The sequence below is a fragment of the Mobula hypostoma genome, chromosome 25 (genome assembly GCF_963921235.1).
Source record: "Mobula hypostoma chromosome 25, sMobHyp1.1, whole genome shotgun sequence".
NCBI lineage: Eukaryota > Metazoa > Chordata > Chondrichthyes > Myliobatiformes > Myliobatidae > Mobula > Mobula hypostoma.
The window spans coordinates 1,419,650-1,437,300 of NC_086121.1; the positions used below are offsets into that span (position 1 = coordinate 1,419,650).

Genomic DNA, 17,651 nt, shown 5'->3' on the forward strand with positions numbered 1-17,651 from the left:
TATGGTGTTGGTCAGTGTTTCCTCCCTTAAACCTGGCAACAAACACATTTACTTCAGATGATCTGATGAATTATTGCCATTACGGAGAACTTCACACTGTACTCCACCCTCCTGCTGAGTTGTGTTGCCACTTTCACAGGACTACAGACTTGGAAGCCCAGTGTCCCTCTGCGAATCAACATTCTTGTACTGCCCTACCATTTACTGTACATGTCCTACCCCTGTTGGGTATCATTCCATTTGTCAGTACTCTGTTCAACTCTTCACCTGCTGTGTAGCCTTAGACTATCATCCTCACTATCCACAACACTATAGCTTTCATGTCAGCTCCTTCCTCTTCACTGCTCAAAAACCACCCATTCATGGTATATTACATTCTTCTGTTATACCTTCTGATGGGTTAGACTCTTTAATTGTCATTATCTTTGCAGTTTAACAATTAATTACCAGCTAGTATATTTATAACTACTTATACATACGTAACTAATTAGTATGTTTCCCGGTGGTTACAGTATGTATATGTAGTTGTTCAATGTATCCACTAGTGGTTACGTTTTTATGATTCTGGGAAGTTCTCTTGGTATTGCATTATTTGAATAGGTGCTTTCTGACTGATTAATTCTTGTCTACGAATTTGGATGGAGTGTTCCTTATCTACGGGATATACAAAGACTATGTTGATTCACCATCTTTTAATCTTTAGTCCCTCTGCTCTTAGCTACTAGACTTTTGCAATTCTACACTTCCAACTCTCTTTGTTTTACAGCACTTAATAAAATGACAGTGAAACAATAAGTTTTGTTCTTTTTTCCTGACTTCTGAAAGAATCTTGTTTCAAAACATCAGAATCCAATACCTCCAAATTCTCTGCTTCACGGTTGTCTGGAATACGCTACATCAGCCCAGCTTCCCCGCGGCTCTGAACCTTCTCTGCTGTCTGACATTTTCCTCATCACTTCTTATCTGCAGACTGCAAAAGTCAATGAGAAGTACATGGCAGAAATGTAAACTCACCGATCTGTGCGTTGTCATAGAGAAGCAAGTCATACGCTCCTTGGTAACCAGTGCGGTAATTTGTTCTAGTGCCACAGTCCCACTGAACCACCACAGTCTTATCTGGTGTTATGGTGCTGCCTGGGCGGCCAATCTCTACCACAGTACCAACATGTCCTTCGCCATCATCCTGGTTTCCCCATATCCAATCCACGCCACGTACAATACGCATACCCACTTCCATGGTGCACGGTGAGTGACTGCACGCTCAGTGTTGATTAACGTGCAAATGCAATGGTGTCTAATGATAGGTGATGTTTCGGACTGGCTAGAACACCTGGAAAGGAATACAAGTCAGTTAAACACCTGTCATCAATTACGATAAAACATACTGCACTCTGCCAGCAAGAGAAGTATTTACTTAGAGATACAGTGCAGAACGGGCCCTTCCAACCCATTAATTGTAACCCGAGCCTAATCACAGGACAATTTACAATGACCAATTAACCTACCAACCAGTACGTCTTGGATTGTGAGAGGAAACTGAAGCACCCGGAGGAAACCCATGCGCTCACAGAAAGGAACATACAAAACTTGCTTACAGAGTACACCAGAAATGAACTCTGAACTCCGATGCCGAGTTGTAATAGAGACACGCTAACCGCTACGCTACCACGATGCCCCATTAACAATAACTCTATTGAATCACATAGAATATACTTTGATTTTTAGCTATTCTGAACGTAAATAAAAATACTATAGGAAGTAGGGAGGAGGAAGAGAAAGGTAGCATAATTCAGAATATGTTGGAAATACTGTAGCACCTTAAAGAAAATAAGCCAATTACGTTTCATGGTGTAGTTTTCCCCCAAGCCATGTGTATATTCAGGCACCTGACAAACAGTCTGTGGCTGCAGTGTCTTCTCAATGTCAGGCATAACATTTCCACCACCCACAAAGTGCTGTTAGTTCATCAACAGTTCTTTTTCCATAATACTTAATGGTACGTAGTCCAAGTGCAGGTCAATATGACGAGGCAGAATAATAGTTTGGCACAGACAAGATGGGCCAAATGGCCTGTTTCTGTGCTGCAGTGCCCTGTGTGAACAGGATTTGATCTACACAAAAGATTCTGCAGATACTGGAAATCCAGAATAACACACACAAAGGCTGAAGAAACTCATAGCACTCATAGCAACTCATAGCAGTCTGGCTCTGCAGTGCAGAAGGGAGGGGGGAAAGAGGAGAGCGGTAGTGATAGGGGACTCGATAGAGGTGCAGATAGGAGGTTCTGTGGTCGTGACAGAGAATCTAGGATGGTTTGTTGCCTCCTGGGTGCCAGGGTCAAGGATATCTCTGATCGATTGCATGACATTCTGAAGTGGGAGGGTGATCAGCCAGATGTTGTGGTGCACATCGGTACCAATGACATAGCAAGGAAGAGTGAGGAGGTCCTGGAGAGTGAGGATAGAGAGCTTGGTAGGAAGTTGAAAAGCAGGACCTCAAGGGTGGTAATCTCAGGATTGCTACCTGTGCTACGTGCCAGTGAGGGTAGGAATAGGATGCTCTGGAGGATGAACAAGTGGCTGAGGAACTAGTGTAGGGAGCAGGGTTTCAGATTTCAGGATCATTGGGACCTCTTCGAGGGCAGGCGGGACCTGTACAAGAGAGACGGGTTACACTTGAACTACAGGGGGACCAATATCCTTTCAGGGAGGTTTGTTAGTGCTATTGAGGAGGCTTTAAACTAGATTTGTAGGGGGATGGGAACCAGAGTGCCAGAGCTGACAGTGTGGCTGGGGTGAAAATAAATGTTGTTAAAAGTTCAAGCAAATCCGCTAATAGAAAGGTTGTGAATGGTGGTAAAAATCTTCTGAGGTGTATATATTTCAATGCTAGGAGTATTGCGGGGAAGGCAGATGAGTTAAGGGCGTAGATTGACACGTGGAATTATGATGTTATAGCAATTAGTGAAACTTGGCTACAGGAGGGGCAGGACTGGCAGCTTAATATTCCAGGGTTCCAATGTTTCAGATGTGATCGAGGCAGAGGAATGAAAGGTGGGGGAGTAGCATTGCTTGTTAGGGAAAATGTTACAGCAGTGCTCAGGCAGGACAGATTAGAGGGTTTGTCTACTGAGTCCTTATGGGTGGAGCTGAGAAATAGGAAAGGTATGGCCACATTAGTGGGATTGTATTACAGACCACCCAATAGTCAACGAGAATTGGAAGAGCAAATCTGCAGGGAAATAGCAAGCAACTGCAGGAAACATAAAGTTGTGGTCGTAGGGGATTTTAATTTTCCATATATTGATTGGGACTCCCATACTGTTAGGGGTCTAGATGGTTTAGAGTTTGTAAAATGTGTTCAGGAAAGTTTTCTAAATCAATATATAGAGGGACCAACTAGAGGGGATGCAATATTGGATCTCCTGTTAGGAAACGAGTTAGGACAAGTGACAGAAGTCTGTGTAGGGGAGCACTTTGGTTCCAGTGATCATAACACCATTAGTTTCAACTTGATCATGGACAAGGATAGATCTGGTCCTAGGGTTGAGGATCTTAACTGGAAGAAGGCCAAATTTGAAGAAATGAGAAAGGATCTAAAAAGCGTGGATTGGGACAGGTTGTTCTCTGGCAAGGATGTGATCGGTAGGTGGGAAGCCTTCAAAGGAGAAAGTTTGAGAGTGCAGAATTTGTATGTTCCTGTCAGGATTAAAGGCAAAGTGAATAGGAATAAGGAACCTTGGTTCTCAAGGGATATTGCAATTCTGATAAAGAAGAAGAGGGAGTTGTATGACATGTATAGGAAGCAGAGAGTAAATAAGGTGCTTGAGGAGTATAAGGAGTGCAAGAAAATACTTAAGAAAGAAATCAGGAGTGCTAAAAGAAGACATGAGGTTGCATTGGCAGTCAAAGTGAAGGATAATCCAAAGAGATTTTACAGATATATTAAGAACGAAAGGATTGTAAGGGATAAAATTGGTCCTCTTGAAGATCAGAGTGGTCGCCTATGTGCGGAACCAAAGGAAATGGGGGAGACCTTAAGTAGGTTTTTTGCGTCTGTATTTACTAAGGAAACTGGCAAGAAGTCTATGGAATTAGGGGAAACAAGTAGCGAGATCATGGAAACTGTACAGATCGAAAAGGAGGAGGTCCTTGCTGTCTTGAGGAAAATTAAAGTGGATAAATCCCCGGGACCTGACAGGGTGTTCCCTTGGACCTTGAAGGAGACTGGTGTTGAAATTGCAGGGGCCCTGGCAGAAATATTTAAAATGTCGCTGTCTACAGGTGAGGTGCCGGAGGATTGGAGAGTGGCTCATGTTGTTCTGTTGTTTAAAAAAGGATCGAAAAGTAATCCGGGAAATTATAGGCCGGTAAATTTAACGTCGGTAGCAAGTAAGTTATTGGAGGGAGTACTAAGAGACAGAATCTACAAGCATTTGGATAGACAGGGGCTTATTAAGGAGAGTCAACATGGCTTTGTGCGTGGCAGGTCATGTTTGACCAATCTATTAGAGTTTTTCGAGGAGGTTACCAGGAAAGTGGATGAAGGGAAGGCAGTGGATATTGTCTACATGGACTTCAGTAAGGCCTTTGACAAGGTCCCGCATGGGAGGTTAGTTAGGAAAATTCAGTCGCTAGGTATACATGGAGAGGTGGTAAATTGGATCAGACATTGGCTCAATGGAAGAAGCCAAAGAGTGGTAGTAGAGAATTGCTTCTCTGAGTGGAGGCCTGTGACTAATGGTGTGCCACAGGGATCAGTGCTGGGTCCATTGTTATTTGTCATCTATATCAATGATCTGGATGATAATGTGGTAAATTGGATCAGCATATTTACTGATGATACAAAGATTGGAGGTGTAGTAGACAGCGAGGAAGGTTTTCAGAGCCTGCAGAGGGACTTGGACCAGCTGGAAAAATGGGCTGAAAAATGGCAGATGGAGTTTAATACAGACAAATGAGAGGTATTGCACATTGAAAGGTCAAACCAAGGTAGAACATGCAGGGCTAATGGTAAGGCACTGAGGAGTGCAGTGGAACAGAGGGATCTGGGAATACAGATACAAAATTCCCTAAAAGTGGCGTCACAGGTAGATAGGGTCGTAAAGAGAGCTTTTGGTACATTGGCCTTTATTAATCAAAGTATTGAGTATAAGAGCTGGAATGTTATGATGAGGTTGTATAAGGCATTGGTGAGGCTGAATCTGGAGTATTGTGTTCAGTTTTGGTCACCAGATTACAGGAAGGATATAAATAAGGTTGAAAGAGTGCAGAGAAGGTTTACAAGGTTGTTGCCGGGACTTGAGAAACTCAGTTACAGAGAAAGGTTGAATAGGTTAGAACTTTATTCTCTGGAGCATAGAAGAATGAGGGGAGATTTGATAGAGGTATATAAAATTATGATGGGTATATATAGAGTGAATGCAAGCAGGCTTTTTCCACTGAGGCAAGGGGAGAAAAAAACTAGAGGACATGGGTTAAGGGTGAGGGGGGAAAAGTTCAAAGGGAACATTAGGGGGGGGCTTCTTCACACAGTGAGTGGTGGGAGTATGGAATGAGCTGCCAGACGAGGTGGTAAATGCGGGTTCTTTTTTAACATTTAAGAATAAATTGGACAGATACATGGATGGGAGGTGTATGGAGGGATATGGTCCATGTGCAGGTCAGTGGGACTAGGCAGAAAATGGTTTGGCACAGCCAAGAAGGGCCAAAAGGCCTGTTTCTGTGCTGTAGTTTCTATGGTTCTATGGTTATAGAGGGGTCCAAGATTCTTCATCAGGCTTGGATTTGATCAACACTGGCTGAGGTCCAACACAAATGGAACAATGTCATCTTGATTACCCAGTCCAACTGGGAGGTCAGCAATTACCGCTACATCAACAGGACTTAAACTGAACAGCTTAAAGCAAAACTGGGGCAATTATGACAGATACCAAGAATTTGAAGTAGCAGGAAGCCAAGAATAGTGCAGAGAAAGAAGTAATAGTAGAAATAAAAGTAAGAAAGTAAAGTTCAAGGTAAATTTATTCTCAAACAATGTATATGCTACTATATTCTAACTTAAGATTCATTTTCTTGCAGGGACTTACAGGGAAAAATACAAAAGAATTTTACAGAAAACTATACATAACAGACTTACAAACCCGTATGTGCAAAAGATGACAAACTGCAACTAAAAATAGTATTGAGAACATGAGTTGTAAAGAGTCCTTGAAAGTAAGTTTGTAGGTCACAGAATCAGTTCAGAGTAGTGGTGAGCCAAGTTATCCACTCTAGTTCAGGAACCTGCTGGTTGTAAGGCAATAACTATTCCTGAACCTGGTGTGGGACTCAAGGCTCTTGTACCTCCTTACTGATTGTAGAATAAAATATTCAAAATTCCAAAATCTGAAAATCTGTTTGAGTGCCAACATAGCATCTCAAATGGAAAATTCCACAAGGCGCTGGGAAGGTTCCCAGGCGACGCTCAGGTCTACGCGCACCACAGATAATTCTGAGAAGTGACCTCACATATGTAATGAATAAAAGTTAATGAAAAATAGAAAAAATCACTGCATAAAGTGAAAAATGAAGATCATGATTGTGTAGTGAAAGAATGGATTCGTCAGCATCGGAGTGAACATATGCGCATAACAGTATGCTGATCAAGAAGCAAACAATGATCTATCCTGATGAACTGAAAATTGAAGGTAATTGTTTCATGCACAAAATTATTAAAATACTATTTAAAACTACCCCCTCCTCCTGTTATAGTTGCTGTGGAATGGGTGGCTGTTTGAAAACGCTGGCGGATAAGAAGCCAATCACAACCCGGGAACCCAGTAATAGACAGAGTCGTGGACAGTCATTCAACTCTGATAGTCTGTGGAGGACCCAGCTCCATCAGACTGTGGACTTTTCACTCTCTGAGTTTCACCACAGCTGTACATAAGCTGTATATGTAATATAAACAGATTTTGTGTTTAGACTTGGGTTCCATTCTCATGGCTCTCATTATATAAATGTTAATATTCCAAAATCCGAACCACTTCCAGCCTCAGGCATTTTGGATAAGGGATGCTCGTTCTGTAGTAAGAAGAGAGCATGGTCTGGATGATGGAGGTCTTTGATAATGGATGCTGCTTTCTTGTGGCAGCACTGTATGCAAATATACTCGATTGTATAAGAGTGACAAATACCATTAAAAGTACACAGATTCTTTAGGTTCTTAGCAAAAGTTAGTAAATGACAAAAATAGGACCCGTCAGGGGCCGAACAGGGAAAGCATAGATTAGGGACTAAATTACGAGGGGTGATTGATAATTTCGTGGCCTAAGGTAGACCGAGTCGGACAGTGCTTACCTGCAATTTTCAATTATCTGAAACAGAAGTACCACAAAAGTTATTAACTTCAAACTTTCTGCATAATCACTCAGAAGAGTTGAACTGCAGGTGCATGTAACGAGAGTTATACAGCTCATCTCCTTCTACCTTAGGCCACAAACTTATCAATCGCCCCTCGTGTCTTAATTGGGGCGGCACTGTAGTGGAGTGGTCAGTGCAGCACTTTACAGAGCCAGCTGTCAGTTTGGGCTTCAGTCCCCACTGTGGTCTATAAGGTGCTTGTACACTCTTCCTGTCACTGCGTGGAGTTTGTCCGGGTGCTCTGGTTTCCTCCCACGTACCAGTTGGGGTTAGTGAGTTGGGTGCATGCTATGCTGGCGCCAGCAGGGTGGTGACACTTGTGGGCAGTTCCCAGCACAAACCCAGTTGACTTAATTTGACATAAAATAACACATAGAAACCATAACCATAGAAACTACAGCACAGAAACAGGCCCTTCGGCCCTTCTTGGCTGTGCCGAACCACTTTCTGCCTAGTCCCACTGACCTGCACACAGACCATATCCCTCCATACACCTCCCATCCATGTATCTGTCCAATTTATTCTTAGATGTTAAAAAAGAGCCCGCATTTACCACCTCGTCTGGCAGCTCATTCCATACTCCCACCACTCTCTGTGTGAAGAAGCCCCCCCTAATCTTCCCTTTAAACTTTTCCCCCCTCACCCTTAACCCATGTCCTCTGGTTTTTTTCTCCCCTTGCCTCAGTGGAAAAAGCCTGCTTGCATTCATTCTATCTATACCCATCATAATTTTATATACGGCTATCAAATCTCCCCTCATTCTTCTACGCTCCAGGGAATAAAGTCCTAACCTATTCAACCTTTCTCTGTAACTGAGTTTCTCAAGTCTTGGCAACATCCTTGTAAACCTTCTCTGCACTCTTTCAACCTTATTTATATCCTTCCTGTAATTTGGTGACCAAAACTGAACACAATACTCCAGATTCAGCCTCACCAATGCCTTATACAACCTCATCATAACATTCCAGCTCTTATACTCAATACTTCGATTAATAAAGGCCAATGTACCGAAAGCTCTCTTTACGACCCTATCTACCTGTGACGACACTTTTAGGGAATTATGTATCTGTATTCCCAGATCCCTCTGTTCCACTGCACTCCTCAGTGCCTTACCATTAACCCTGTATGTTCTACGTTGGTTTGTCCTTCCAACGTGCAATACCTCACACTTGTCAGTATTAAACTCCATCTGCCATTTTTCAGCCCATTTTTCCAGCAGGTCCAAGTCCCTCTGCAGGCTCTGAAAACCTTCCTCACTGTCTACTACACTTCTAATCTTTGTATCATCAGCAAACTTGCTGATCCAATTTACCACATCATCATCCAGATAATATAGATGACAAATAACAATGGACCCAGCACTGATCCCTGTGGCACACCATTAGTCACAGGCCTCCACTCAGAGAAGCAATTCTCTACCACCACTCTCTGGCTTCTTCCATCGAGCCAATGTCTAATCCAATTTACCACCTCTCCATGTATACCTAGCGACTGAATTTTCCTAACTAACCTCCCATGTGGGACCTTGTCAAAGGCCTTACTGAAGTCCATGTAGACAATATCCACTGCCTTCCCTTCATCCACTTTCCTGGTAACCTCCTCGAAAAACTCCAACAGATTGGTCAAACATGACCTACCACGCTCAAAGCCATGTTGACTCTCCCTAATAAGCCCCTGTCTATCCAAATGCTTGTAGATTCTGTCTCTTAGTACTCCCTCCAATAACTTACCTACTACTGACGTTAAACTCACTGGCCTATAATTTCCCGGATTACCTTTCGATCCTTTTTTAAACAACAGAACAACATGAGCCACTCTCCAATCCTCCAGCACTTCACCCGTAGACAGCGACATTTTAAATATTTCTGCCAGGGCCCCCGCAATTTCAACACTAGTCTTCTTCAAGGTCCGAGGGAACACTCTGTCAGGTCCTGGGGATTTATCCACTTTAATTTTCCTCAAGACAGCAAGCACCTCCTCCTTTTCAATCTGTACAGTTTCCATGGTCTCACTACTTGATTCCCTCAATTCCATAGATTTCTTGCCAGCTTCCTTAGCAAATACAGACGCAAAAAACCTATTTAAGATCTCCCCATTTCCTTTGGTTCCGCACATTTTGCTGTACGTTTCCACGTACATGTGACAAATAAAGGATATGGGCCAGATACAGGCAAAGAGGACTAGCACAGGTTGACAGCTTGGTCAGCTTAAAAATGTTAGGCCAACTGGAAAAGTTAAGGATGAATGGCTTGGATGGGATGGAATGGATGGCTAAGATGGACAAGATGGATGGGATCAACAGGATGGAATAGATGGCTGGGATAGACCGGATGGAATGGATAGATGAGATAGACAGGATGGAATAGGTGGCTGGGATAGACCGGATGGAATGGATAGATGGGATAGACAGGATGGAATAGGTGGCTGGGATAGACCGGATGGAATGGATAGATGGGATAGACAGGATGGAATAGGTGGCTGGGGTGGACCGGATGGAATGGATAGATGGGATGGACCGGATGGAATGGATAGATGGGATAGACAGGATGGAATAGATGGCTGGGATAGACCAGATGGAATGGACAGATGGGATAGACAGAATGGAATAGGTGGCTGGGACAGACCGGATGGAATGGATAGATGGGATAGACAGGATGGAATAGATGGCTGGGATAGACCAGATGGAATGGACAGATGGGATAGACAGAATGGAATAGGTGGCTGAGATAGACCAGATGGAATGGATAGATGAGATAGACAGGATGGAATAGGTGGCTGGGATAGACCGGATGGAATGGATAGATGGGATAGCCAGGATGGAATAGATGGCTGGGATAGACCAGATGGAATGGATAGATGGGATAGACAGGATGGCTGGGATAGCCAGGATGGATGGACAAAATCTATTTTTCATGGTAGCAGTAAAGAAAGTCAAATGGTAGAAGTTGAAGCTGAAGAAAAGAATTCTAAAAGGGATCTGAAAGTCATGGATACACAGCACGGATGCAGGCCAATCAGCCAATGATTTCATGCCAACAACCCAGCTAGTCCCAATTTCCCTCATTCGGTCCATTCAGAATCACAATCGGAATTAAGTTTGATATCACTGTCATATATCGTGAAACATTGTTTTGTGGAAGTAGCACATTGCAATACATAATAATAAAAACTATAAATTACAATAAGAAATATTAAAAATAAATTAAATAAGTAATGCAAAAAGAGATTTTTAAAAATGAAAAAATGGTGAGGTAGTGTTCATCGGTTCATTGTCCATTCAGAACTGTAATGGCAAAGGGGAAGAAGCTGTTCCTGAAATGTTGAGGTTATCTCTTCAGGTTTCTGTACCTCCTCCTTCATGGTAGCAATGAGAAGAGGGCACATCCTGGTTGAATGCTGCCCTTTTGAGGCATGGCTTTTCAAAGCTATACTAAAACTATAACTAAAAGCTATACCTGCACAGACAAGGACTGTTAAACAATGTACAAAAGAATATAATCTGTGCAAACAAGGAATAACAAGCACCCCAAAACTGACGCCTGTAGCACACCACCAATCACTGACATTCATTCTCAGAACAACCTTCAGCCAGCACCTTCTGTTTTGTACTTCAGAACTAATGTTGAATCCATCTAGTTAACTCTCCCATGGGACCTCATGTTCCAGACCAGCCTACCATATGGGACCCTGTCAAAGGCCTTGCTAAAGACAACATCCACAGTCCTATCCTGATTTATCCTTTTAGTTAGCTCTTCAAAATCTTTTAAAAGATTCATCAAGCACAAAATTGCTCACACAAAGCCTAACGTCTAACAAAAAGCTGGCAAATCTTGTGCCACAGAATTCCGTCTAGAAACTTCCCCAACACTGACTGACCCAGCTTGTTTTGATGAGTTATTTATATTTCCCTACTCGCAAAGTGGCTGAAACTTGGAATCTCAACAGGCCAGAGGAGGTGCCCAAATCAGCTATAATCACTATATTTAAGAGGTACTGAGACATTTAAAGGATACTCTCCCAATGCAGGTAAATCAGATGTTGAGTATAGACATGGTGGGCCGAACAGCCTGTTGATTCTCTGTGACCTTATGAAATCTTTAAACATCATAGGACAGTCAAAAAGGCTTCCGTAGTTATCTAAAGTGTTGAATACCAGTCCAGAAATTAGGCCATAAGACCATAAGACAAAGGAGCAGAAGTCGGCCATTCGGCCCATTGAGTCTGCTCCGCCATTTTATCGTGAGCTGATCCATTCTCCCATTTAGTCCCACTCCCCCGCCTTCTCACCATAACCCTCGAAGCCCTGGCTACTCAGATACCTATCAATCTCTGCCTTAAATACACCCAATGACGTGGCCTCCACTGCCACCCGTGGCAACAAATTCCACAGATTCACTACTCTCTGGCTAAAAAAAATTTCTTCGAATCTCTGTTCTGAATGGGCACCCTTCAATCCCTAAGTCATGCCCTCATGTACTAGACTTCCCCACCATGGGAAACAACTTTGTCACATCCACTCTGTCCATGCCTTTCAACATTCGAAATGTTTCTGAGGTCTCCCCTTATTCTTCTGAACTCCAAGGAATACAGTCCAAGAGCGGTCAAACGTTCCTCATAAGTTAACCCTCTCATTCCCAGAATCATTCCAGTGAATCTTCTCTGAACCCTCTCCAAAGTCAGCACATCCTTTCTTAAATAAGTAGACCAAAACTGCCCACAGTACTCCAAGTGAGGTCTCACCAGCGCCTTATAGAGCCTCAACATCACATCCCTGCTCCTATACTCTATTCCTCTAGAAATGAATGCCAACATTGCATTCGCCTTCTTCACCACCGACTCAACCTGGAGGTTAACCTTAAGGGTATCCTGTACGAGGACTCCCAAGTCCCATTGCATCTCAGAACTTTGAATTCTCTCCCTATTTAAATAATAGTCTGCCCATTTATTTCTTCTGCCAAATTGCATAACCATACATTTTCCAACATTGTATTTCATTTGCCACTTCTTTGCCCATTCTCCCAATCTATCCACGTCTCTCTGCAGACTCTCTGTTTCCTCAGCACTACCGGCCCCTCCACCTATCTTCGTATCATCAGCAAAATGAGCCACAAAGCCATCTATTCCATAATCCAAATCGTTGATGTACAACGTAAAAAGAAGCGGCCCCAACACAGACCCCTGTGGAACACCACTGGTAACCAGCAGTCAACTAGAATGGCATCCCTTTATTCCCACACTCTGTTTCCTGCCAATCAGCCAATGCTCTATCCATGTATGTAACTTTCCCGTAATTTCATGGGCTCTTATCTTGATTAGCAGCCTCATGTGTGGCACCTTGTCAAAGGCCTTCTGAAGATCCAAATATGCAACATCCACTGCATCTCCCTTGTCTAGCCTACTTGTAATTTCCTCAAAAAATTGCAAAGGTTTGTCAGGCAGGATTATCCTTTAAGGAAACCATGCTGAGTTCTGCCGATCTTGTCATATGCCTTCAGGTACTCTGTAACCTCATCCTTGACAATCAACTCTAACAACTTCCCAACCACCGATGTCAAGCTAACAGGTCTATAATTTCCTTTCTGCTTCCTTGCCCCCTTCTTAAATAGCGAAGTGACATTTGCAATCTTCCAGTCCTCCGGAACCATGCCAGAATCTATTGACTTTTGAAAGATCATCGCTAATGCCTCCGCAATCTCCACAGCTACTTCCTTCAGTACACGAGGGTGCATTCCATCTGGTCTGGGAGATTTATCTACCCTTAGACTATTCAGCTTCCTGAGTACTTTCTCTGTCGTAATTGTGACTGCGCACACTTCTCTTCCCTGCCACCCTTGAGTGTCCAGTATACTGCTGTCTTCCTCATCGAAGACTGATGCAAAATACTTGTTCAGTTCCTCTGCCATCTCCTTATCTCCCATTACAATTTCTCCAGCATCATTTTCTATCGGTCCTATATCTACTCTCACCTGTCTTTTACTCTTTATATACTTGAAAAAGTTTTTAGTATCCTCTTTGATATTATTTGCTAGCTTCCTTTCATTGTTCATCTTTTCCCTCTTAATGACCTTCTTAGTTTCTTTTTTTAAGCTTTTAAAAACTTCCCAATCCTCTGTCTTCCCACTAATTTTTGCTTCCTTGTATGCCCTCTCCTTTGCTTTAACTTTGGCTTTGACTTCTCTTGTCAGCCACGGTTGCATCCTTTTTCCATTTGAAAATTTCTTTTTTGGAATATATCTGTCTTGCACCTTCCTCACTTCTCGCATAAACTCCAGCCACTCCTGCTCAGCCGTCCTTCCCGCTAGTGTCCCTTTCCAGTCAACTTTGGCCAGTTCCTCTCTCATGCCACTGTAATTTCCTTTACTCCACTGAAATACCGACACATCGGATTTCGGCTTCTCTTTCTCAAATTTCACAGTGAACTCAATCATGTTATGATCACTGCCTCCTAAGGGTTCCTTCACTTCAATCTCTCTAATCACCTCTGGTTCATTACACAATACCCAATCCAGTACTGCTGATCCCCTAGTGGGCTCAACAACAAGCTGTTCTAAAAAGCCATCTCATAGGCTGAGTACAGGGCTACGGTAGGAAACTTTGTCACCTGATGTGAGCAGAATTATCTGCAGCTTAACATGAAAAAGACTAAGGAGCTGGTGGTGGACCTGAGGAGGGCTAAGGTACCGGTGACCCCTGTTTCCATCCAGGGGGTCAGTGTGGACATGGTGGAGGATTATAAATACCTGGGGATACGAATTGATAATAAACTGAACTGGTCAAAGAACACTGAGGCTGTCTACAAGAAGGGTCAGAGCCATCTCTATTTCCTGAGGAGAATGAGGTCCTTTAACATCTGTCAGATGATGCTGAGGATGTTCTACAAGTCTGTGGTGGCCAGTGCGATCATGTTTGCTGTTGTGTGCTGGAGCAGCAGGTTGACAGTAGCGGACACCAACAGAATCAACAAACTCATTCGTAAGGCCAGTGATGTTGTGGGGATGGAACTGGACTCTCTGATGGTGGTGTCTGAAAAGAGGAAGCTGTCCAAGTTGCATGCCATCTTGGACAATGTCTCCCATCCACTACATAATGGACTGGTTGGGCACAAGAGTACATTCAGCCAGAGACTCATTCCTCCGAGATGCAACACTGAGCGTCATAGGAAGTCATTCCTGCCTGTGGCCATCAAACTTTACAACTCCTCCCTTGGAGGGTCAGACACCCTGAGCCAATAGGCTGGTCCTGGACTTATTTCCTGGCATAATTTACATACTATTATTTAATTATTTATGGTTTTATATTGCTATATTTATACTCTATTCTTGGTTGGTGCAACTGTAACGAAACCCAATTTCCCTCAGGATCAATAAAGTATGACTATGACTAAAGACATTCTACAAATTCTCTCTCTTGAGATCCAGTGCCAACCCGATTTTCCCAATCCACTCGCATGTTAAAATCCTGCACAATTATCATAACAAGCCTTTACTATTTCCTGTTGTAATTTGTAGTCCATACTGCAATTTGAGAAGGAGAATCATAATACACATGTATCAGTTTTGCAATGGAATAAAGGGAACTACAGAGGCATGAGAGAGGAGATTGCCCAGGTAGATTGGAGGAGGATACTGGCAGGGATGATGACAGAGCAGAGATGGCTGAAGTTTCTAGGAATAACTCACAAGGCGCAAGATAGATTTTTTCCCACAGAAGTTGTTCTCAAACAGCAGGGATAGGCAACCATGGCTGACAAGGGAAGTTCAAGACTACATAAAAGCCAAGGAAAGGGCATACAAGGTAGCAAAAGTAAGTGGAAATTGGATGATTGGGAAGCTTTTAAAATCCAACAAAAGGATAAAAAAGCTATAAGAAGGGAAAAGGCGAACTATGAGGGCAAACTAGCCAATAATATAAAGCCAGATACTAAATGATTTTTTTCAGTTACATAAAGAGTAAAAGGGAGGTGAGAGTTGATATTGGAGCACTGGAAAATGATGCTGGTGAGGGACAAGAAATGGGGGACAAAGAAATGGCAAATGAACTCCATGAGTACTTTGCATCACTAGCTGTGTGCCAGAGGTCCATGAGTGTCAGGGAGCAGGACTAAATACCATTGCTATCATAAAGGAATAAGTGTTATGCAAGCTCAAACGTCTTAAGGTGGATAAGTCACCTGGACCAGATGGACTATATCTCAGAGTCCTGAGAGGGTTTACAGAAGAGATAACAGATGCATTGGCCGTGATGTGTCAAAAATCACTTGATTCTGGCATGGTCTCAGAGAACAGGAAAACTGCAAATGTCACTCCACTCTTTAAGAAGGGAGGAAGGCAAAAGAAAAGACATTATAGGCCAGTTAGCCTAACCTCAGTGGTTGGGAAAGTGTTGGAGTCTATTATCAAGGATTAGGTTTTGAGGTACTTGGAGACTTATGATAAAATAAGTCAAAGTCAGCATGGTTTCTGTGAAGGAAAATCTCCCCTGACAAAACTATTTGAGTTCTTCAAGGAAGTAACAAGTAGGGTGGACAAAGGAAAAGCAGTGGTTTTACAGGAAAGACACTGGCATGGATAGAGGAATGGCTGACAGGCAGGAGGCAGCGATGGGAATAAAGGGAGCCTTTTCTGGTTGGCTGCCAGTGACTAGTGGTGTTCCTCAGGGATCAGTATTGGCACCACGGCTTTTCACATTGTTTGTCAGTGATTTAGATAAAGGAAATCAAAGTTGCTGGTAAACGCAGCAGGCCAGGCAGCATCTCTAGGAAGAGGTAGAGTCGACGTCTCGGCCCGAAACGTCGACTCTACCTCTTCCTAGAGATGCTGCCTGGCCTGCTGCGTTCACCAGCAACTTTGATGTGTGTTGCTTGAATTTCCAGCATCTGCAGAATTCCTCATGTTTGCGTTAGGTAATGGAAACGATGGCTTTGTGGTAACGTTTGCGGATGATACGAATATAGGTGGAAAGGTAGGTAGTGCTGAGGAAGCAATGCAATTGCAGAAGGACATACACAAATTGGAAAAATGGGCAAAAAAGTGGCAGATGGATACAGTGTTGGGAAACAGGTGAAATTGCATTTTGGTAAAAGGAAATAAGGTGTAGACTATTATCTAAATGGGGAGAAGGTTCAAACATCAGAGGTGCAGAGGTTCTGAGGAGTCCTCATGCAAGACTCCCAGAAGGTTAATTTACAGATTGAGTCTGTGATAAAGAAAGCAAATGCAATGTTGGCATTTATTTCAAGGTGAATAGAATATGAAAACAAGGAGATAATGAGGCTTTATAAGACACTATCAAGCTGCACCTGCGAGTATTGTCAACAGGATTGGGCCCCATATCTCAGAAAGTATGCGTTGTCATTGCAGACAGTCCAGATGAGATTCATGAGAATGATTCTGGGAATGAAAGGGTTAACATATGAGGAGCACTTAGCAGCTTTGGGCCTGTACTCACTGGAATTGAGAAGAATGCAGGGAATCTCATTGAAACCTACCGAATGTTGAAAGGACTAGATAGGGTGGATGTGGAGAGGAAGTTTCCTATGGTGGGGTATCCAGAACTAGAGGGCACAGCCTGAAAATTGAGTGGCGACCTTTTAGAACAGAGGTAAGGAGAATTTTTTTTGCCAGAGAGTAGTGAATCTGTGGAATGCTCAGCCACAGACTGCCGTGGAGGCCAAGCTTGTGGGTATATTTAAAGTGGAAGTTGATAGTTTCCTGATTGGTCAGGGCATCAAAGGATACGGCGAGATGGCAAATGCCCAAGGTTGAATGTGATCCGGGATCAGCCATAATGGAATGGTGCAGCAGACTCAATGGGCCGAATGGCCTAATTCTGCTCTTATGTCTTATGGTATATGGCGAGTTCAGTGGTGGGGGGGGGGCAAGGAGGGGTAACAATGATATCCCTTTCCCTTGGAAATCTTCTGATGGATAGAGGTGGATTAATCCCGGGGCCTGACCATAAGACATAGGAGCAGAATTTGACTGTTCAGCCCATCAAGACTGCTCCGCCATTCCATTATGGCTGATCTATTATCCCTCTCCTGCCTTCCCCCAATAACCTTTAATGCCCTAATTAACTAAGAACCTATCAACCTCCGCTGTAAATGTACCCAGCGACTTGACCTCCACAGCCATCCGTAGCAATGAATTGAACAGATTCACCACCCTCTGGTTAATGAAATTCCTCCTCGTCTCTGTTCTAAAAGTTATCCTTTTATTTTGAAGCTCTGCCCTCTGGTCCTAAACTCCC

At 43.2% G+C, this 17,651-nt stretch overlaps 1 protein-coding gene across 6 annotated transcripts in view; it reads right to left on the reverse strand.

Moving 5' to 3' along the window:
• mib2 (MIB E3 ubiquitin protein ligase 2) overlaps positions 1-17,651 on the reverse strand; it is a 231,864-nt gene that overhangs the window by 147,448 nt on the left and 66,765 nt on the right. For all 6 annotated transcript variants that reach the window (XM_063033209.1, XM_063033206.1, XM_063033204.1 and 3 more), the window contains one exon: positions 1,015-1,330. In XM_063033209.1, coding sequence (XP_062889279.1) covers positions 1,015-1,237 — 223 coding nt within the window. In that variant the 5' untranslated portion in view covers positions 1,238-1,330. The remainder of the gene's footprint in view (positions 1-1,014; positions 1,331-17,651) is intronic.